The sequence below is a fragment of the Ptychodera flava genome, chromosome 16 (genome assembly GCF_041260155.1).
Source record: "Ptychodera flava strain L36383 chromosome 16, AS_Pfla_20210202, whole genome shotgun sequence".
Lineage (NCBI taxonomy): Eukaryota > Metazoa > Hemichordata > Enteropneusta > Ptychoderidae > Ptychodera > Ptychodera flava.
This window is the reverse complement of record NC_091943.1, coordinates 21168478-21191804: the sequence shown is the minus strand read 5'-3', so window position 1 is coordinate 21191804 and position 23327 is coordinate 21168478. Positions and strand designations below refer to the sequence as shown.

Genomic DNA, 23327 nt, shown 5'->3' with positions numbered 1-23327 from the left:
GATTTACACATCATTGAGTCCATTAAAGCCCCTTGAGCTGTACTTTGTTGTATTTTGCTTAAAAAAAATTACCATCTGATCCTTAGGAAAGATGTTTTTTCATCCAGTCATTAAACTGTATTGTTTTTGAAAATATCACTGTTAAATCCTTTGCAATGGATTCAGTTTCTGTAATCTCGCCGCGGCGGCCATATATGATTTGGAAGTAAAAAATTATTGACTTGTTACAGTGTAAGTTTACAGTAACGCTTGTCACAAATGTTTGAAAAATGTTCTGTGTACACACTTCAGTAAGCGTTTTCACATACATTTCTTTTGATTTCAAACCTCCTTATTGAAAAAAAAAATGCAAAAAGATAGAGCTGGTGGGACTTCAATCTGTCAAGTGTTACCTTCATGGTATAGGTGACAACAGTGTTCATGGCTTCCAATTCGAAAGCCACTGCCATTTATGTGTTCTCATTCACATGTTAAAATGTCTATTATGGTGTGTATGGTCCATTGCAAATTATGTGTTCTAGTTGCATACAGTAGACTTGTTTTTGCACAATTTGAAAAAAATATGTGACCTTCAAATATTAAAGAAGACAATTCAAGTAGCTGTTTGTCCAGTTTTTTTTCTGATGAGAAAAATTATCAAAATTTGCTGTTCAGTTTAGTAAAAGTATTTAGTTTCTGGTACGGCCATGGAGCCTTATTGTCAATGGTTTTGGATCATTTTTTTAGGCACTTCATTTACATAAACAAGGAAACACTTCTATTTTATAAAAGTTTTCACAGTTTTTGTAAAATGCAGAGTCTTAATCACTAGTTGTCTTCTTGTTCTATCTGGCACTATTTTGAACTTTGACCCCTAGTAACCATAGATGACTTGAACCAGTTTCCATCATCTGCAAATGATGTACCAATTGCTAGACCAGTGTTTGACTGTCAGATGAAACAGTGGACTTGCATCGACTGAGGGCATGAATAGGCCACTGCAGTCATGGGCAATCTTAGGAAATATTGTGCACCCCTCCCCCTTGAGTTACATTCTACTAATTACTTTGTTTTTCATGTTTCATGCTAGGCTGGCTTCTATTGGGCTGAACTCATAGACTCTTACGCTGCAAGTTTCGCTCTGTTGATATACGGCCTGTCTGAAGTTATCAGCATTGGCTGGATATATGGTGTCAAGCGATTCTTGAATGACATCCGTACAATGATCGGCAGCAGTTGGGTCGACTTCCCCCTGTTTCTGTGGTGGCCACTCAATTGGTGTGCCATTACTCCTGGAATTCTCACAGTAAGTAAAAATATTATTTTCCAATGTTGGACCAACGGTAGCATTACTGAAGTGAAAGCTGAGAGTGAACATTACTGGACTGTTGCCGAACATTTAAAGATATAAATAAAATGAGAAAAAAAAACCTGAAATGCTTCTTACATCTTTTTTAAGTATGTCGTCCTAAAGTTCTGATTTGAAGTACAAACATTTGTATTGAGTAATGCACACTAGTATTCACTCCTTGACTAATATATCGTGAGGAGATTAATAGAATCTCACACCCCCAAGGACCTGGGATCAGATTTCTCACACGAGTTGGGGATATTTTGTCTCACACGAGCCGCAGGCGAGTGTGAGACAAAATATCCCCAACGAGTGTGAGAAATCTGATCCCAGGTCCTTGGTGTGTGAGATTATTTTTCTCACATGACCACAAAATGCGTTAAATTCACATTGGACACGTACAACATTATCCAAAATCGTGACAAGTCTGTCGTCTGCCACTGTACTTTGACCTGCTTACTTTGTAGTTCTGGTCCGTGTGTTACTCGTCGTGCCATTGGATAACATTTTGCGCGTGGAACAAAAAGACTGTTTATCATCCAATCAGAGCTCGTGTAATATTTACTGCAGAGTGTGGGACGGTTTCTGAGAGTGTGGGATCGATTTTTCCCACACTGTCGATCCCGCACTCCCAGCGGCCAGGAATGTGAGAAATGGGATGTCACCAGAATTTACCAGCACTCGAGATACATATACAGTTATTCCTTATGGCGCCTGAAATATGTGGCATACAAGGTAGTCAAGGGGTTGTTAAGACTAACGATAATAAGAAGTTATTCAATGCCCATTGAAACATCACGCAATGTAATTTGGGATTTGGCCCAGTTGTGAACAGGTGGTGCTCATCTGGCCATCAGATGATAGGGCCCAGTAGTAAGAGTACTCTGTTTGTAAGTAATATTATTGTATTACTTGATCTACGGTTCATGATGTTTGCGGTTCGTTCACTGGCACTTGCGCCACTTTTTCGTAGTTTTCTTTTAATCAATAACCCATCGTTGATCCTCTTTCGTATCCTAGTTGAGAAGATACACCCTCTATTTAACTTCCTGGCCAACATATCCATGAAAGTATGGTCTGATATTTCTTACACTTTCCTCTTTTCCAGTTCATTCTCATGTTCAACTTCATCAACTGGCAAGAACCTGGAGTTGGTGAGCAGGCCGTTTGGGCCAGGGCCATTGGTTGGCTCATTATCATTACGGCCATCATGTGGATTCCCATATTCTGGGTTATTGAATTTGTCAAGGCAGAAGGCAGCCTGGTTGACGTAAGTATGACAGATAGACCGAACCATTGTAAAGAATCAGGCATTCTAAGCCATTTTGTTTATTTTTTTTAAAAAAGTGATCTGGTTTTCTTTTCACTTTCACGGACGTGAAATGTGGAATGGTAGAGGGCCAGCAGCTGTAACATTCAATTATTTTTTTCACTTTTTGATTTTGTATTTCAATTGCAAGTTCTTGTTATATTCCCAAAGCAAGTTGAAACATTAACTTTTTAGCCTGTTGTCAAGACTTGCAGCGTCTACAAGTGTAAAATGCACTTATATTGTTTACATTTTACTTTATATTTGAATTCTAGTCCAGACCAGTATTGGCTTGCCAACAATAACAATGTAGTCTACACATGTACAGGCCGAGTTAACAAGCTGAACACATGCTTTTGGGAATAAGAACAGGAAAATAGTTGACATTTTAAGTTGACATGGAAAAATTATCAAAAGTTAGATCTCACTGGCCCATTAAATGAAAAGAGTCAAATTCTTTTGTTTTGTCAATATTTTATATTTACGAGAAGGTTTATATTAATGTTAATTTGAAACTTGAAATGCCCTGAAAGAGTTGTAAACTGAACATGCCCTCAAACCTTCTTACAGTCAGATCAGGTAAACAAAGCTATGAAACAGACTTGAAAATAAGTGTTTCCCCACCTAGTGTGGTTCAGATAAAGTTTTGCTGTGAAGGTGAAGTACAATTATCTACCGTATGGATAGGTTGAAATATTTGTAAACTTTGCCTTGCTGAATCAGAGATGGTGTATTCCGGAGCATACAGAATGGGAGACATACGGCACATTATGGGGCGGGTATGATTTCATTCTGCCAGGCAACCTGTCAGAAATACCAGCGTCAATATTTTACCGTTATTTTCCATAGATTTCCTAAACTGCTGTGGATATAAATCATAACATCTGCCAGCAATATGTTTGTGAGCTTTCTGACTGTTCCTACCACACGGCATTCCCCGGCGTTGGTTTCTGATATGAGGTTCCAGTTGATTCTTGTATTACGCATTGAAATAATGAGACAAAGGGCTAGTAATTCTAAACTTTTTATAATTTTTTTTAACTATTTTTGTTTTTTACATCAACCAAAATTTCTTTTTCTATTCCCCAAAGTATGTTGAGATTCACAGTATTCAGCTTGTCAACTCAGCCTGTACATGGGTAGACTGCATTGTGTTATCTTTGGCAAGTGAATTCTGGTCAAAACTAGAATTTAAATGTGAAACAATTACCGTGCATTTTACGCATATAAATGCTGTATTGACAAGCTAAATAGTGGATGTTTCAACATGCTTTTTAGGAGTAGCACAAGATATTGCAATTGACAGATAAAAAAAAGTGAAAACAAAAATCATTCAAAGTTAGAGTTACTGGCCCTTTTATAATGTATCTACATGCATACCATGTGATCAGCATGTTCTTGAATTTCACAAACATGCAAAGGAGAGTTTCATTGTGCTTTTTTCATCAAAAACATGCACTCACTGTAACCTCATGTTGCGTGCGTCCATCAGCAGAAACAAATTCTTTCGCTTTTCAATTCAAAGCTGGTGACTTCTCAGTGTATTCATATGTGCACAGCCATAAACATTTTACAAAAACACAATGTTCTTAAACAGAGCATCCTGGGAAACATTAACTCAGACACCAAAATTTGACCAAATAACTGATGTTTATTGTTTATGTACTTATATACGTATACAAACCCTATCACACATCTGTGGTTTGGCCCAGTGTCATTGTTATCCATGGTAACGTTGGACTCCACACAGGGAAAAGGGAGTGAAAGGGTTAAAAGAATTTAACACTATTCATTTTTTCTCCCTCAAACAGCGCTGGAAGGCTATGAGCTCACCTACAGCAAGCTGGGGGCCAGCACTGCAGCACCACCGACAGGAAGCCTGGGAGATGCACAAGAGGGGAGGCACCACCATGGGTGGCAAACTGGAGCTTCCGAAGAAGTCCAAGGCTGCGTCAGAACCAGCAGTCAGGTACACTCCCTCCCCAGCCACCGAAGGCGGTGCCAACCCTGGTTTTGAGGAAAATGAGAAAGTTTAACCAAAGATTGTCCCACTGGAAGAATGATTTTTTTTTTTTAGTCTCGTGCTTAGTTCCATCAACCATGGTGCATAAATAATTTGTGATTTTGTATGTTCTAAGAATGAGGCAGGTCATTCCAGTGGAACAAGGAGGGGGGAGAGGCTGAGAGAGGGGGGTTTGGGAATTTACAGCAAATTGCAGCGGGGTACAGTATATAATTGCCATACAGTGTAAAGCAGATTAACCCCCAATCTGGAGGGTGCAGTCGAGCAACTGATGATATTGACTTCGTTATTTTACCTCTGAAGATTTTGTACAACAATCATGATAGCTAAGCGGACTGAATCTTGTGATGAAATTTACCTATGATTTCTATCATATCCAAGTCATTTTTTTTCTTTTCAAACCAATCGTGATTAAAAAACTCCAAAAGATCTGCTCGATAGCCTTCTTGGGCTGTTACATTTGCGAACTGGAAAATACTGCAGAGTTTCCATTTTGTTAAAAAAAACCATACAATTTGCACTTTGGCAAATCGCAGAATTTTCTGTTTTTTATCATGAAGAATGACAAATGTGACCCTGTCTGTAAGATGCAGCTTCTTTTTAATAATTCTTGCGCAAATTAGACTCCAACATGTTCATTTGGAGTCAAATGTAAGCCCAGTGCATTTTAGAGCAAAGCGTGTGAAAGCCTGGTTTTAACCAGTTTTTGATTGAATTGTCACTCATCACCACATGCAAGCTAGCTGTGTATTTGTGTCTGGTTCAAACCAGTTTCAGCTGACATCTGTGATCATCCAATCCAAATGATGCTTACACAAACTGGTGTGGACCAGTTTTCACCAGATTTTCTGAGATTTGTCCATGCCTGAGCAGCTAGTAGCCCATTCAAACCAGGTTTTCTCCACAACAAGTACTACCCTCGCAGTAGTTTAATGCCTTTGGTCTCTGCCTACTTTGCTGCTGCCTTCATATGGAATATATTATCAACAGAAAATATCATTGATTTGAAAAATAGTATGGCATAAGTTATGAACGATGTAGTCTATTGTTTTTTTTATACTCGTTTTGAATTTATTACTTTCAGTTTTTTTACTAACATCTCTGAGTTTTCCAGTTATATGCGGTATACTATTGCTATTGTCTTTTCTGTAAAGTTATTTTGTACAACTCTGATAGCTAGATAACATCTCCATATTTGAGATGAACTGGTGCACATTAATCAGCCTTCATTAACCATGGAACCTGATCATCAAAACTTTAAAGGTACGAAGTTTTGGTTCCCTTTGTCAATTGCATGAATTGAATTTGCAACTTTTCTGACATTTTCTCAATTTAATTAGTTATGATTGCCTTTCTGCCACTGTGAGAAGACAAAAGAGAGAGATTTTCAAACAAATGCAGCCTTTATCAAGAATGCTCAAGGATAGTTTTTAAACTCGTCGGTAACTTCTTAGTGTACAAAGTGCTTTTATTATGGTTTGGGAAGTGTTTGCGACTATAAACACCGACTTGAAGCTGAAAACATTGATCGTTATCAAGAAAACGTTTACGCTCCGCATAATGTACAAGTGCTGCTGCATTGCATAGACATTCTGTACATAGGAAAAGTAGCATATAAAAGATTTTTCATGGAGAAGGTGGAAGTGATTTTATCTCTATGATCAGGGACTGAAATCATATTTATAGGTAGTGCGGAATGTCAAATCAATGTCCATGTTGTGTGGTAAATTTGTCAATGATGGTAACGGCTGACAATCACAATTGCCTACCATCTCAAGCATTAATTCCAAAAGAAAAAGTTTCACAGCAAGTCAAAATCACAACACCAAGATGAAAGTGCACGCGTCTCATGAAAATCAAGCGGTGCCACAAAAACCAAAATGTGACTAACTAGTATTTCCACTGAGATTGTCCAACACAATCATCACAAGGGAACCAAAATTTCATAATATATTATATATATGTATAATCTATACTTCTGTTTCTAACAATATGGTCTAGTCTAAATTATACTGAAGAATTCAGCTTTTTAATCCAAATGGTTGCCTTCCTAATTTTCAGATGTACATATTGGACCAAAAATGGTCTTTCAGGGAAGCTTTTGAAGATAATTTGAGAAAGAACCAGTATTTTTATAATGATGTACCAAACTTTGTCTTTTGAGGTGTACAATCTTTAAATGAAGGTCGGGGCACTGTAAAATTACCACAAACTGAATATTTTGGCTGTTTTTATCTAATATTTGTAAGCTTATAATAAAGGTATCTCTTCTAATAAAGCTGCTGCGTGTGTGGTATTTTGTTGAGTGGTATGGTGTTTTGCGGTGAGTTCCCAAGTTTGGCAAGTGAAAAGTGTGCTTTGTGTTGTGCAAATGGAGTTGTGAGAGCAAGGCTGTAAATGGTCCACCACGTGTTGGGGGCTCATTTCGAAGCTATTAGAGTAACTATCGCTTTCTCTGGCCTATTTTTCTGAAATCAAAAATGACAATTTCCCCGGAAGATATAACACAGCCGCAGGCAACAATTTTGAGTTTGAAGAGCAGGTAAATATTGGGCAATTTGTTTCTCTAGTACCGAATTGCGCACAGTGAACCCTGATATTTATTCTTGATTTTGAAAGAGAAAGGCTTAGTTTCCTTACAGAAAGTTTGAGCAAAAGATTATCACAAGGATTTCAATATTGATGCACGTACAACCTCAATGCACGTTTTTGTACACTGTCCTAAATGTGACTTCTGCTCAATTTTATTCTTTTGAAACCTTAGCGGTCTCAAATTCACTGTAAGAGGGGTTGTATGAAAATGCTATACACCTGAGAAAGTATTTTTACGGTTCACACCCTGGTGTAGTATGAAGTTGGTTGGGTGCTGGCGACTGTCACGCAGTATTGCCAGTTAGAAGAGACCAGAAGAGTAAGTGAACATTATGAAGTAACTAAGGAAGGGGATTTCTTTTCTCAATTTAATCAAGTCCTTTAATTTAATACCAAACAAACTGCCTAACGTGGAAGGGGAAAGGTGGTTGTTTCTTCCAGGGCGTTATCTGTCAAGAGAAAGTAATATACTTTATTGTGACTGTGGACTCAACCAATATTGACATTGACTCCAGACCAAGATTTGTATTTTGCTAGAGTGGTCCTTTGTTTTGTCAGCATACTATCGTAATCGTTGATTCAAGAAATTGTCATTATCGTTCTTTTGGACAGACCACTAGCCCCTGGGAGGGATGGTCTTCAAAAATCGTCATGGCTGCAAAGACTCGGAGAAATTTTAACTCTGTAGGTTTGTATCCCCCATTTTCAGTGATGGGAGGCATTGAACAGAGAGGCCTGAAAAAAGTTGTGAAAAAGTACCGCAAGTTAGACTTTTACAGTTCATCAATGAGACAAGGTACACTTTTCATCCTACCAGGCAATTGTGAAGAAAAATGATTTATGATCAACTCTAAAAGATTGGATTCCACATTTAGAACAATTGCCAGTTTTACTCAAAGCCAGCTCTCTTTACAGTGTTGAAGGTCATTCAAATAATTGATTGGAAATCAATGACCAATATTCGTGATGAGTTCCTTGGGAAGGAAAGTACAAGTTCTTACAAGACACTCACTACACATTGTCTGTTGCGTGCAACTTTTTATTCGCATCGAGGACATGAGTTGGCTACAGTAACAAGACACAAAGAGAGATTTTCATCAGAGAGAACTATCTAAAATGACAGTTGGTGTTTTATAAATTAAAATCACGGCAGTGGACAGTCTATTGGGCCATGCAGTGTCAGCAAGTTCTGTAGACTTCAATGTAAAACATGTACAAGAATGTCATTGTAGTAATAGTCAGTAATATTTGTCATTTTTGTGGAACATTCACAGAATGGTCAGTCAGAGAAACTATTTTGGGAAACACATTATTGAGTGTCTTAAACTATAAAGTTGTTGTTTGTATTTAGAATTTCAGCTTGTGCAATTCTGCGAAGATAATGAATTCCTTATTGTTAAGAGCCAAGAGGTAAAAACAAGTGGTGGATTTACACAAGCTTTCTGGCCACCCGACAAGAAGTACTATAGTTGTATTGTTCAAAGCAGGAGCTGTAATAACAATTTGTGACACCATGCAAGATTTTTTCTCCTGTACAAATGGAATATTCAAACAAAATGGAGAGCAGCAGTTTTTATTGATGCTTTTAATACGTAACTATGCATTTCCATTGCTATGGGTTTAAGGTTATTGCATAAAACCCATTGTGTACGTGATCAAAAATTTGTTTTGACTTATTAAAAGTAGCCATCTGTCAGCAACAGGTATACATGTATGTTTCTGCACATATAAATTAAATTTCAATAGTTCAGTTGTTGTCCAGAAAACTTGTGGATTCCATTTCACTGATAGAGGGCGCTGTCTCCAATGAGAGGACAATGTAACTGCATGCAGGAAGTTTTCAAGTTCACTGTTTGTTTTTCTTTTTCTTCTTCTTTTTACCTTTGAATGTTTTTGGTTTTGGATCACTTGTGTCAAGTTGTGTTTCTCTCTTGAACTTTTTTGGCCTGACGCTGGAGGAATTCTGTTGTTGCTGTTGGGAAAAACCATAGGTGCAACTGTTACACAGTGTAACGAACCAGGTTTTTCTGGACCAATCACATTTTAGCGTTTATGCGCAGGTAACAAACACCTACGCATGTCATTGGTATTTTGTCAGATATCAAAGATGTCTGATGACACCGCTAAATTAATTGTGAAATAATGCAAGTTCAAGCTCAGCATTGGAAAACATTTGCTCTTTGGAGAATTGGTAAAATATACAAACTTCTTGATCAGAGTTCCACTGAAAAATTAGTCCATGCTTTCGTAACATCCAGACTGGATTATTGTAACAGCTTGCTTTTTGGTTTACCCACTTGTCAAATATAGAAACTAGATTCGCAACTTGGCTGATATTACTTTTTTTTAATCATAGCCCAAACAAGGGACAATATACCCTTGAGGCGGGACACCATTTGCCCTCCTCATATCAGGCACACGGTCACCTACTCGGGCACATAGCCCTATGAATTGGCTATAATGTATATATTCAGACATACTCAGCCATTTTGAATTTTACAACAGCTTGTACTAAAGCAGATCAAAGTCACAACATCAGCTTTTAAGTATCTATTTTTTGAAGTTTATCTACACCAGACTTCACCCTCAAATGTGATTCCCCATCACTACATCTTAAAGCAGAAAACATTTTGAAGATTCTCGAAAATTACAAAAATTTCTCACCTTTTTCCTCCTCTTCTTATCACTGTCTGTTGCTGCCGCTGTTGGTTTATTTTCAGCATCAACATCCACGTCATTAGGATCAAAATCAGAGTCACCCTCTTGCTCTCCATCATTCTTTGCCTCTTCATCGTCTCCATTTTCAAAGTAATCGGCTGGAAACAAATTTACAAGCAAATTAGCTGTAACTCTTGATAATATTTTTCCTTATTTTTTTTTAAATATTGTTATTACTCCATCATGAAACGGGTGCTTCATTTACAAGATCAGGTACTCACCACCCACTACCAAATTAAGCACTGAGGAGTAAAGTGCCTTGCTCAGGGGGCACAACACCGTGCTAGAGTCTCAAGCTCACTATCCTCCGACACTGACTCCATAACCTTGGACTTACTGGGTCTCAAAGTCACAATCCTCCCATAGCGAATCCGTCACTCTAGACATATCAGGGTCTAGAACTCACCATCCTAAAGTAGTGAGTCTGTTACTCCAGACTTACTGGTTCTCAAAGTTTACTCAAACTCACCATCCTCTTACAGTGAATCCATTACAATACTTGGATAGAGAGTCTGTTACTCTGGGCTTACCGGTTCTCAAACTCACCATTCTTTGATTGTGAGTCTGGTACTCTAACCACTATGACATGGTACCTTCTAGTCATCGCAAACATACGTTTTTCTTCCATTTCTTTCTGAAGTATTTTTACACACCACCAAGTATGTGTGCATACAATGCATTTTAAAATATGCAATGTTATTGTTATCATTGACAGATGAATTCCGGTCCCTACCTCGAAAGTAAAAGACTTAAAACTTTTGCTCACACTTTCCTTGAGGAATATTTCAACAATTCTCTTTCAAAATCAAAAAGTAAAAATTGGGGGTCACCGTGCAAATTTTTGTACAGGAGAAACAAATTACCCAAGATTTATCAATAGTTGAAATTCAAACTGGCCGCCATACCTGTGTTAACTTTATGGAGAAAAATAAAATAAAATTTTCGATCATCAAAAAACTAAGCCAGTGAAAATCAGATCAGAAAAGAATTGTAAAAGTTTGAGAGTCCGACATTCTGTCCCCTAGGTGCATTCTACCTTAGATTCAGCTGTCATCAAAAAAAGTTTAGAGTGGAAGAATGAAAAGAAAACCGAGAGAGAACTCTGGCAATCTACCAAAGAACTGCATGCCTGACAGACCTACACAAACTGGAAGCTCACTTTTATTCATTGAGGAAAAAAATCCATTTTCCCATTTAATTATGGATCTTCAAAATAGTTTTCCAAATACATTGTGAAATGCTCACCTGGATAGAGATCACTGAGACTGTCTGAAAAAGTGTCTGCACCACTTCCCTCAGAGTCTGATCTATCCCTTGATTCCTTGTGCTTACCCTGTTCTCCTCTTCTACCGGGGTCAGATTCATCATCAGAGGTCTGCCTCTTTTTGTTGTGTTTTTTCGGTCTGAAAGTCTCTCCTGTTCTTTGGCATTCTTCATCTGTTGAGAAGAAAAAAATCAACTATGAGAACTAGTACAAGAACTTGGATTGAGGATAATGCAGTGTTGTTTAACTATGTAGTAAATTACACTGATTAAGGTAGAACGTGCCTCGGAGACAGATATTTTGACTCTCAAACTTTTACACAGGGCTTGACAATTCCTATCGCCCGACGCCCGGGACAAGTGAAATTTACGTTCGGGCAAGTCAAAAATAAAATCTGGTCGCCCGCCGGACAAGTTGTTTATACAACTTCTGGCGCAATCAACGCGAACCTAAGTTGCGATTTGTGAACGTGTCGCCCGATTTGCGTTGTCGTTCATACAAAATAAATGTCAATCACTGACTTTTTTAGATACAATTGTGACGTTTTTCTGCGATTCATTTGCCGACTCACACAATGTTGCAATTTTTCGATGATCGACATGAAATTGTTTCATCGTCCAATTAAAAAGTTGCTTAAAATTTGGCGTAAACAGCATTTCTTTGTTGTATGCTGTCTGCTCCGCCCCAACAAATTAGGTAAAAAAATTGCAAAACCCAATGCCATAGTAGGCAATCGACCGTGCAGTACTTCAAAATCATTTATGCGGCCTCGCGAGGTAGACGAACATTGTTGGCAGATAGTTTGTGGAGTGATCGCTGTAAATATGAGTATTTTACGGTAATATTTCCACTAATGCAAACAAGGCATTGTGCATTTTCGCGAGCCAGAGCATAATTTCCGCTCCGCAGACCTACGCAAAAATCAAGCAAAGTTGTTGCCGTAAAGAGGCACGTAGTTTACGACGATGGGCATTATGTAACTCTGAGAAACGACATTGTGATGATTTACGACGGCGCCACGAGGGCCAGCGTGAGTGGGATCGTCTGAGAATCGACGACTCGATGTGATGATCGAGGTTTCTGACAAAAGATCTAAACATAAGCGTTATGATGAGGAAAAACGCCGTAGATGTTATCTCCCGAAATGGAATTTGGAAAGCACAGTGGCCTTGGTTGAAATATGACGGTTCCAAAATGTTCAGTACGTCGTGTCTCAAATACCCCACCATTGCCAAAGCATGGAGGTAGGAAGAGACTACCTCCATGACCAAACCAAGCGAAATGCTTTTCTTGACAGATACGACATGTTTTGCGTTGAATCGATAAGGTCTCACGAGTTTAGTCAACCGCATTTGGACTGTTTGGCGCATCGCAGATGAGATAGTGATGGGGACAATGATTGTGGAAATTTTGTGGGTCCCGCTGAGCCCGATAGTACGGTTTCACTTGCCAACAATCCGATCGCATGCACTCGCAATGCGTGAACCGAATGACGACGACCAGCGATAGAAACTGACCAATCTTTTTACGATGGCATTTATGCTTGCCAAACACGGGAAGCCGATGTATGAAATGTACCTTCAAATTCAATGTTAGCCCTGCGTACAGGTCTGTGTGTTCCCGGCGTTATACGGCCTCTTGTGGTGGAGACCGTATGACGCCGGAAACACACAGACCGTACGCAGGCCTACTTCAATGTAAACTTTTGAAAAAAATCGGCGGTAACATCGGGGAAAATTACCAAGATAAGAAAGCCCTGAAAGCCGCTACAGAATTCGTCGCAAGTATTTTGGTCTTGATTATTACAAATGGAGGACAAGTAAAATTTTTGAGAGGACAAGTGAAATTGAAAATCCACTTGTCCGATGGACAAGTGACTGGAAAAAAAATTGTCAAGCCCTGTTACAGTTCTTTTCTATCACTGGAGGGGGCTCACTTTAAAGCTCTTGGTGTCTTAGTTTTTCAAAAATCGAAAATTTTGTTTTTCCACACACAATTAACACAGGGATGGTGGCCATTTTGAATTTCAAATATTGGGAAATCTCAGGTAATTGTCTCTTTAGTACAAAATCTTGTTCAGAGACCTCTGTTTTTTATTTTTGATTTGGTAAGAGAATGGCCAACAGCTTCATTGAACAAAGTCTGAGCAATTAAGTCTTTCACTTTTGAGGTAACATTCATACGGCATTTTATAGCCAACTTTTCATTTGTACAAAATGACGGTCTTGAATTTGACTTTGTACTGGACACACATCTCTCATCTTCTTAGAAATGCAACAAACTTGTAAGACTTACAACATATGACACATGTACCCCAGATGAGTTCTGAACATATGAGACGAGTATAACAGTCCTTGCAACATCAGAACCTAAAATCTACCTCTCTCACGGTTTTGTTCAAAAATGTTACATTACTTTGAAACTTGTCTGCTGTAGACATCCTTGGAAACAGCGACAGCGTCCTTGATAAGGCAAATTTTGCATGACAACACTGAAACTTACATCTTGCCAGGGCTTTCTTGTATCTTCGGCCATTGGCGTGTTTTTCAACATGTGCAGGCTCCTTGTTGATGTGTCGAAGTGTCAACAGACAAAACAGCTGATTCCTGGAAAAATGTTTTACAGTTTAGGACTACAATTGTGATGTTTTCAGAGGTAAATGAACAAAAGTGGAATGTAATTTTGTAAGAACATTCTGTGTTGTCACTCACCATACATAGGTAATATCAAATTTGCTCATATACACACTTTACTAGGGCCAGTAGCTGCAATTTTTGATGATCATTTCACTTTTTTGTGTTTTTAATGTCAACTATAAAGTTTCTTGTTCTACTCTCCATAGCATGTTGAGATACACAGTATTCAGCTTGTCAACTCAGCCTGTACATGTGCAAACTGCATTGTTATTGTTGACAAGTCAATTCTGGTCTAGACTAGAATTCAAATGTAAACAATAACAGTGCCTTATACATGCATAGCTGCTGTGTTGACAAGCCAATGCCCTGCGTTTTAATGCGCTGCAATTGCTTGGGAGTAGAATAAAAAAACAACTGACACACGAAACAAAAATATTGAAAATCAATGAAAGTTATGACAATTGGGTCCTTTAATTAACGAATATGCAAGGTTATTCTGTCCACGGAATTGTATCTAGTGAATTGTCAGTAAGAATCTTTGGGTTTTGTTTGGTCAACTACCATGATGTATATGTATTAATAGGTCTATAAAATCGTAATACACTGGTATTTAAAGCTAGGATTAAAGATATCAAATTATGCGAAGTACCTTAATTTTCCAATTGTAAGTGATAGTCTAATTTTCTATATGATATGGCACTAGTTTCAAAATACTTTTCAAGCAAACAGACAAACAAGCCTATTTAGGGTTCCCTAAACCTGAGACAGTAGTAAATAATGAGGTTACAACTCCCTTGGGGCACCATACAATCTCTGAATGCCTAACCCCAACATTACATTAATTAAAAGATAAGAGTATATATTTCTGCTAATGTTTCTTAATTTCCATCTCTTAAATATTATTACTCTGAACATAGACCCTTGCTTTTCGCGAGGGTCTATGCTCTGAACAACAATTCATTTTTAACCCTTTCACCCCCAGTTCCCTGTGTACAGGTCCAACTTTACCATAGAAAACAATGGATTTGGAAGAAACCATGGTGGTGAAAGGGTTAAAGATGCATAATTTCACTACTATCTGACCATGCTGAGAAACAATATTTTGCTTTATTCCTTGTGGAAAGTTTGTTTTCGATAGCCTGGTTTAGCATATTTAGTTGAATGCTTGACAAATTCTGATGCACTTGCAGTCTACATCCTTCTATCTGACACAGATACTAATATACTTTATTAACTCACTGTCTCTCTCGACCATGATTAACTGATTTGATAAGTCATCATTGGATGTTTAATTTTTGAAAACTCAAAATTTAACAAACCTATCATTATCAATTGTTTTGAACTTGAATTTAATGATATTTTTGGAGATCTCACTGGCACAATTAAAGTCACAGAGATAAAAGTCAATAAAATTTAAGTTGGTAAAAAGAGGGATTACGGTAATATACTTACACATGTCCTTTCTTGTTGCTTGGCACGATGTGTGGTTTGTACTTTTCATAGTCAAAGTCACTCTGTTTCTTCAGTTTCTTGTATTTCTTGCCCTGAGTGTGAGTCTGTAGTACGTTCAATTTACATGGCATCTCATGCCCCGTCAGGGTGCATTTTATCTGTCAGAGAAATGGTGGCAAAGTATTATTATACGGTATCTGCATGAACCCAGTGCTTTGGTTCATCCTGATTGCCAAGTGTAGCTGTGGGTCCATAGCTGTGGTGTTTTCAGACAGGATTCTTGCCTTTTATGGGCTGGTTTTGACTTTTACAATTTTAACCCCGCCACCACAGGTTAAAATCGTAAAAGTCAAAACCAGCCCGTAAAAGGCAGGAATCCCGTCTGAAAACACCACAGCTATGGACCCACAGCTATGCCAAGTGAAGATGACAGTATTAACAGATCTTTTCAACTTTATCATTGCCGGAAAGGAAATATTTCCTCAAGCCCCCTTCCCACTTTAACCTTCTCCCTATGGTAGATCATAAGATATAATAGATTTGTGTTAACCATAACCCTTACCCTAAATCTTTGCCAGGTCGGATATGATGCACTCCCTTAAACTTAGAAGGGTGCCCCTATAATTTATCAATATCAATTGCTCAACAAAATAATTTCAGTACTGCCTATCCCAAACATCTGAAGATATGATTTTACTTTTTCGTGATAAACAGCAAAGACTGCGTGTTGAACTAATATACCAGCAGTCGTCGGTACAATATACTACCAATACATATTTGTCACGATCAACAGTTTATTCATATTCACATCATTTTGTCATTACTTCCGGGTGAGCAAGTGCGGCTGAGAACCCATTCCACAAGGTTATCACCGGCCCCTGAGCGTCAACACGATAGTGGACGCCAAATTAGACTGATTTGAAGGTCATGGAATTTCTATCTTACCTTTTTATTTTCAGAAATGAATTCCAATTCATTGTGTATCTTTAAAAAATCGTAGACTCCTTGGGGCACATCCTCTGGAGGGTCGGGAGAGTTCGTCGCCATGCGCTGAGCGTGTTGAGCAAGCTTTGGAGAGTCAACAAAGGTCAACTGATGGTCAACCGAAACAGCGCCCTCTAGCACCCGGTAGCAGCATGTCTCTCAGCATATCATCTTGCTCCAACCGGCGCTCCAACGCGATCTGCTGCTTCGTCACGATCATTTGGCTGGCACAAAAACTATTTCAACACTTTTATCATATGGCATTAATGGCTCAGTACTTGCTAAAAAAAGTCACAAACCAAAAACCATGTTAGCGTTTTGTACTCTATGTGATAATATTAATTAATGATTGATAATTCTTTTTGTTCATAAGGGGTGGACCATTTGATATCCTGGGGGGGGGGGGCTTGGAAGATTGGTGGAGAGCCATTATTTTTTTTCCCACCTGCTTCACCATGAATTATTTTTTTTCTACAGGGCAAATGCTGGCAACTTTTTTTTTCACTTTCCTTCTTCGAGATATATTTTTTTTTTACCAAATTTCGGTGCAATGTTTGTTTGCTTGGTTTTTCACACCCAGTAACAAGATGCTGTTCTATCGCACACAGACTATATTCAAGAAACTAAATAAAGATATGTAAATACATGTACATTTTTGATTCACTTTACACAAATATCAGTTTATAGATCTTATTTATACCATGGGTAACACACTGAAAATACAAATCAAACAACCTGATTACTGAGTTCTACATTAAGCATTAACAAACTTACAGTGAAAACTTTTCTGAGAACATCACTGGTGTCATCAGAAGAGATGATGGTATCCTACATCAGAATAGAAGGGTACAAGTGAAAGAACAGGAGGGTACAGCCTTGTGCGGAGCGAAGCGGAGCAAGTGTGCGCGCAAGCGCACGCGGGGGGAGGTCATGAGGGGGGTGTCCCCCCTCATGAAGCTGAAGCTTTTCTAATTATTCATCTTCAATTGGTGGCCTGTGGTGGCACTTTTGAGGGCAATTTACTGTCAAGTTTATTATAACTGAAGTATCAAAAGTAACATGAAATTGAATCTTGTGAAATAAATTATGAAAGACAAACAGAAGTATTTCAGAGTTTATATGTTTATTGATACACCAGGTTATTATTATTTGCATACAAATTCTGTTGAATTACAACCTGCTTAATAAGGATCATAATCTGAAAATCTTCCTCAATGAGACCACTTCAGACGAGTTCTTGTTTTCAGTTGCTGAAAGCTACAGTGATAGTAGCTGTAACTTTTGACAATTTTTCAGTGTTTTTGTTTGTGTATTTATTTCAGTTCCTCGTTTAATAAATTCTAAGTTATTGTTCCTCAAGCTTGAAATGGTTTATGCTTTATAAAACTCCAGAGCTACTGCTTGATTTTTATTGATGCTGCAGTGTGCATCGAACAATTGCCAAGATTTTTTTTTTCCGAGTTGCAATGGTCCATAATTGTTTTTCCATCAGCCACTTAAAGCCAGATTTTTTTTTTCGAGCAACTCCACCTGGCATCTTTTTTTCCCCCCAAATCTTCCAAGCCCCCCCAGGATATCAATGGTCCACTCCTATCACGTGAATTTTCACTCAATCCTCCAAAAGCTCTGGATACAAAATGTGAAATTAAAACCTGCCACAGAACTGATAAAAACAGGACACCATGAGAAGGAAAGCACCACTGCCAGTGACCATTTGCTAGTCACAGAGTACAATATACTTCATATGAAGTGTTGGGTTCCATTGCATCTATACGTCTGAATCAAATGACTGGGATTGTCACCATGAAATGCTGTTGTCTGTTGGTATACCTTTCTCTACTGTGGACATGTAATCACAGCGATTTCAGTTGTTCCCTACCAATAATTGTGACCTTCACATGCAAGCATTTTGGGTAAATTGGGAGAAATTGTCACTTAATTCGCTTCAGATTCTACTTCTCTCATTCAGTTGTAAATTGAGCAACCTCACAAAATCAGTTGCACCGGAAATCCTTTGACATCACCATCAATCTTCATCAGCAGGTTCTAAGAGCTTAACCTGACTGCCAGAGTCTATAGCATTGTGACAGCATTTCACCTTGTCTCTCTCTCTGATTTGAAAAGTTAGAATTTAAATGTTTCACCTGACAAAACATCATGACTTCTGCTTGTGATCTAATCTGGCACACATTGAAAATATTAATTTAATAATAATGAGTCATTGTGGGGTTGGGAAAGGCACAAGTCGATGGAAATAGTCCGGGCTGTGTTTTATTAATAGTTTTAGAGCAAAGACGTTCAATAAGCGTTCACTATGGATGTATAGTTTTTTCCATGCTAAGTACCTTCAGTACCTTAAGTACCTTTACACTACCATTACACTCCATTGAAAAAAATAATTTATTAAAAGGCAATATATTACATGAAGTTCACAGCAATATCAATGTCTTTTGCATTGCCCTTTAATTGCACATCTTGCAAATATCAAACATTAATTTACTGCAGGACACAAATGTCTATAAGATGAACACATCAACTTTTTTCATTAAGATTGTTCAGAGCCTGCGACAACTCCGTCACTTTATCAAGAATCTTCTCCCGGTCAGTTTCACGCAAATTTCCACCCACTCTCTGAATGAACTTGTCAGGATGCCAAAGAATCTGCTGGGATCGGATGAACTTCTTGTACAATTTCTCATCGGATTTATCAACATCTGACAGGAGGATGTTGATCATTTCTTGGACGTCGTCTCGACCCCCTGGCCAGGGCACATCTCTGTATTGGTACAGTTCTGCGTCATTCCCGCTGAAGAAGGTCTCACATTTCCTGAGGTAATTTTTCTTCTTCTGTGCGCGTTGCTCTTGAATTCTCCTGGAACTTCTCTGTTTGTATTCCTCGTGTTCCTTTTCAAGCTGACGTTGGAACGCCCTCTGTTGTTGTTCCCGGTGTCTTTTAGCTTTAACTTTGTCATCGTCATCACCGCCGTGTTTCCTCTTGTGGTGCTTGCGATGGTACTCCCCACTGACTCGTTCAGCCCACTCGTCATAGGTTTCATACTGTGAAGCACTTTCTAGGGTGACATAAGATATCAAGAAGTTAGATCTAAGACCATAGACGAGTAACAGAATCAAGAAAAGTGCAACCCTTGCATGTATGTGCTCACATTCTTATAACTTATTTCTTTCACTTGGTGCGGGTAATTCTTCAGTACTGTACTAGCACTGATTACTGTGTTCCCAAGGATTTGTGTTTTGCTATTGTCACACAAACTGATCAATGATATCATTCCACTGAAATCTGACGGAAAAAAATGTTGAATGAAAATATAATTATTATTTTACTCATAAATCAAGTTTCCATTATTAAAACAGAGAAATTTAATTTCCCCTTGAAAATAATGCTTTTACAGTATGTAACCACTTTGTGTAATGTTAATGCATGTAAATGAGGTGATGCATACAAGAATTATGGAGTTTCTGTTGTGAACAGACATGATGGACTGATAGACATACATACATACATACATACATACATACATACATACAGACACACTTTCTTTCCATATAAGCTTTTAAGGTTGTGTATATGGCAAAATGGGAGCTAAAAAGTGAAAGATTTAAAGAAACTTCAAAAATTAATTTCCAGCATAAAACATGTCAATAATGCAGCCTTGCTAAGATAACTCACCATTGCATGTATCCCATTCATGGTGGTACCATGACGACCCAACATCATCCGCCCATTCCTCTGCCAGTCTTTCATTCCATCTCATCTCTGCTTCTCTTTCTTCGCTTTCTTTCTCATTCTGTCTTGCTCTTTCTTTCTGTAAATTACGTGCCACAGTATGGACGAAATCATTAGATGGAGAGTGTCCAATTAGAATGCAGGAACAGTGTGTGCCATATTGTATATGTTTATACATGTGTATGCATATAATGTATATGTGTGTCAAAATCTCTCAAACTTACAATATATAGATCAAGAGTTTCAAAACCCTGGCATTTACGCCTCATCACCTCTTTCGAAGATGACAATGATAACTGACTATCACATAAAGTCCCATACAACCATTCATTGTCCAGCTTAATATTCGTAGCCCTTTCGCTACCATGGTTTGACCCAAACCTATTGTTTTCATCATGATTGTGGAGCTGCTCACAGGGGATTGGGGGTGAACAGACTAAATCATTTCAACACACCAGACGTGAATGATGCTGCATCTTGCTAGTCATACACAGTAAGTGACGTTACTCATAATGCTGCTTGATTTTTGCACTCAGACACTGTTTCCTGAAAGTTCATTCCCTTGAAAGTATTGAGTATGGCAGTCAAAATTATCTGTCGGCAAAATTACAGAATTGCTATCTCCTCCATGGAATGTGCTTTATCTTCCAATTATTCAAAGTGGGAAATAAGAAAGACATGATCATCAATACAACGCTGTCAAAATTTGGAAATATGGCCCAAGCTTTTCAGTATACTGAGAAATTTGCTTCAGTTCAATTAGGGATTTAAGTGTGTGTACAAATCAAGGAGAATTGTGGGTAACATCACTTCCTGTTCCATAGAAGATACACTGATAATTGAGTGGAAGTATACTTACCTCTTCTTCCTCCCAATTTCTTAATTTCTCTTTGACTTTCTTCAGCAGCCGTTTTGAGCTCACACCTTTCTTATTCTTGATCTTCAGGCACTCTGGGAATGACCGCATCAGTAGAACAGCAATATCAAAGTAAGCTGTGAATAAATGAAGTAAAAATTTAATCACACGGAGTAATTGTTATTGATGCTCACTGGACATAGATTGTCAGTTGTGTTGTCCTGTTTACCAAACCGTGCAGTTTCCATCCAGACCGAGTATAGAACAAGTTTTGACTTCAAGGTAGAATGCGCCTTGGGCATAGACATTCTGACACTTAAAAATTATCAATACTTTACTGGACAATTGCTTTTGGGGGTTCATTTTAAAGCTCTTGGAGTAAGAAAAAGTGTTCAACGTAATAGTTTTTTTTAAAACCTAAAATTCTATTTTTTTCCTTTAGATTTAACACAGGGAAGACGGCAATTTTGAATTCAAATATTAGTAAATATTAAGTAATTTGTTTCTAATTCCACACTTTGCGCGGTCATCCCTGATTTTCAATCTTAATTTGCCATTTGGTAAGAGAATGGCTGAAAGTTTCAATTAGGAAAGTTGGAGCAAAAGTTCAAGTCTTTCACTTCCAAGTCGCATACTTCAAAGTTACTCTGCTTGACTCCCGATAAGGACTTTTTTGATAATGCAGTTCTTATAACAGTAAGGTTTTGTATCCACACATGCTGATACAATGCGTGTCCCAGTATATTGTACACTCACTCTGACCTGGTCAGTTGTATTCACCAAAAGTGAAGCTGTTTGTTTCAGTTGGCCAGATTAAATAATTGACTAAGTCAGCCATACTGTGAACATAAAGGTAAACACATCTACACATAGCAGTGGTCTCAAAGAAGTCTCTGTGCTTATTTGGTGAATGTTTGTGTTGTCCGCGTTGTCCAAGTAACATCCCTTGTCCCTTACATACAACTTGCGGCGGTTCCGTAGCCCTGCCACTCCCTGGCTGGTTGTGTGGGAGAGTGACTGAACAACAGCAACCAGCCAGGGAGTGGTAGGGCTATGGAACCGCAGCAAACGTACAACGTGAGTGTGCCAGACTGAAATGCCAAAATAAAGCGATCTACATGCCTCTATAGGATTCCTTTATGTCTCTGCAAATATCAAGTCAGGGAAACACTCTTACCGAATTTGTTGCCACTGAGTGCATTAGATAAACTCAGGTGTAAGGCAGTGTCACCATGGAAGTCTTGCACAGTGGCATCTGCTCCATGTTTCAACAAACACCTGACGATTGCATCGTCGCTTGAAAGGCACGCAGTATGAAGTGGTGTTCGTCCTTGGCTGTTTTTGATAATGTTGACATCAATGTTGCGATGTTTCTTCAGAAGAGATTTCAGCTTCGGTAGATTGCCCTCGTTCATGTATCTGACTAGCTTCTCCTCCCTCCTTTTCATATTCTGGAAAATAACAAAAAGTGCTCTGAGATAAAAATAATCTACACTTTTTTGTACCTGGAGTAGCCTGGCCCACTCTTCAAACGTACTCAGGGTGTCTAATGTTCTACTTTATTACTTGCACTATGAAGTTACAATCACAGATTATTTATAGCGTTCGTTGTAACATTAGCAGTCACCTATTAAGTTGCATTTTCGCACTTCGTGCATTATTAATTTCCAAAAATGGGATCTGAATTTACAGACAAATACTTTGAGAGAATAATGACGTCATTGGTGAACAGCACTATTCGGATAAGTGTGCGTATTTTCCTTCATACATTTACTGTTTAGTAACTTGTTACTTTTATGAGCTGCTATGCTAACGAGTTATTTGGTCAGGGTGACAGTATGCAGCTACCATCTTTTAAGTTTCTTATGGTTATTGAGATTTGTGATTCCAGGGGCTGTATTATACAATAATCCATGGGCCACAGTTGCTTGTGCTTGGGTACATGACTATTAAAGGCTCCTGTAACCCAGGGAAAAGTTTTTTCTGCGTTACACTGGCCTTCGCCATGCACCTAACCACAGGAAACTGTGACCACCATGGATCTACAATGCTGTGAGTGACCATGGACTACCACAGACAGTGGGCCCGTGGGATGGGTAGGTTTTGAGCCCAGTTGCCGTAACTAAACCAAGGTGTAGCTCTCCCTAGAAAATTATCGCCTTACCCTATCAGTGTACATGCTAAGCGTTTACCATCTTGCCTGATTCCAAAAGCTGGAACGTCAAGGAACCGTGGCTCTGATCTACGTTCTGTACACTACCACTACCAGAGTTCAGGAGCCATTTTGTCTATGTTACTCGAAACAGCGCCAACATTGTCAACAAGCAGTAGAGTCCTTTGAACAGGGACGCAAACAAACGTACTGAAATATTTCCCTGTTGAGGGCGTCCTACATAGTACCACAATGGACACTCCGAA

General features: G+C 38.5%; 3 protein-coding genes across 4 annotated transcripts in view; 1 reads left to right on the top strand and 2 right to left on the bottom strand.

Annotated features, from left to right (window-relative positions):
- The window catches only part of LOC139114268 (sodium- and chloride-dependent glycine transporter 1-like), a 48917-nt gene extending 41977 nt beyond the window's left edge, over window positions 1-6940 (top strand). Inside the window, exons 11-13 of the mRNA XM_070675862.1 lie at window positions 1070-1285; window positions 2439-2600; window positions 4451-6940. Of these exons, the coding sequence (XP_070531963.1) occupies window positions 1070-1285; window positions 2439-2600; window positions 4451-4675 (603 nt within the window). The 3' untranslated portion in view covers window positions 4676-6940. The remainder of the gene's footprint in view (window positions 1-1069; window positions 1286-2438; window positions 2601-4450) is intronic.
- Window positions 6941-8272: 1332 nt separating this feature from the next.
- LOC139114267 (surfeit locus protein 2-like) lies at window positions 8273-16428 on the bottom strand. The gene is made up of 6 exons (XM_070675861.1): window positions 16270-16428; window positions 15325-15482; window positions 13739-13842; window positions 11218-11409; window positions 9919-10070; window positions 8273-9226 (listed from the first exon to the last, which is right to left on the bottom strand). The coding sequence occupies exons 1-6, from the start codon at window positions 16369-16371 to the stop codon at window positions 9101-9103; spliced, it is 834 nt and encodes a 277-aa protein (XP_070531962.1). The 5' UTR covers window positions 16372-16428; the 3' UTR covers window positions 8273-9100.
- Window positions 16429-18690: 2262 nt separating this feature from the next.
- LOC139114266 (NF-kappa-B inhibitor-like protein 1) lies at window positions 18691-23216 on the bottom strand. 2 transcript variants are annotated; one of them, XM_070675859.1, is made up of 5 exons: window positions 23074-23216; window positions 22087-22360; window positions 20913-21046; window positions 19997-20132; window positions 18691-19379 (listed from the first exon to the last, which is right to left on the bottom strand). In XM_070675859.1, the coding sequence occupies exons 1-5, from the start codon at window positions 23086-23088 to the stop codon at window positions 18841-18843; spliced, it is 1098 nt and encodes a 365-aa protein (XP_070531960.1). In that variant the 5' UTR covers window positions 23089-23216; the 3' UTR covers window positions 18691-18840. The 2 variants fall into 2 exon arrangements, with proteins under 2 accessions (XP_070531960.1, XP_070531961.1); XM_070675860.1 differs by having other exon boundaries at window positions 18691-19375.
- Between the last annotated feature and the right edge of the window lie 111 nt (window positions 23217-23327).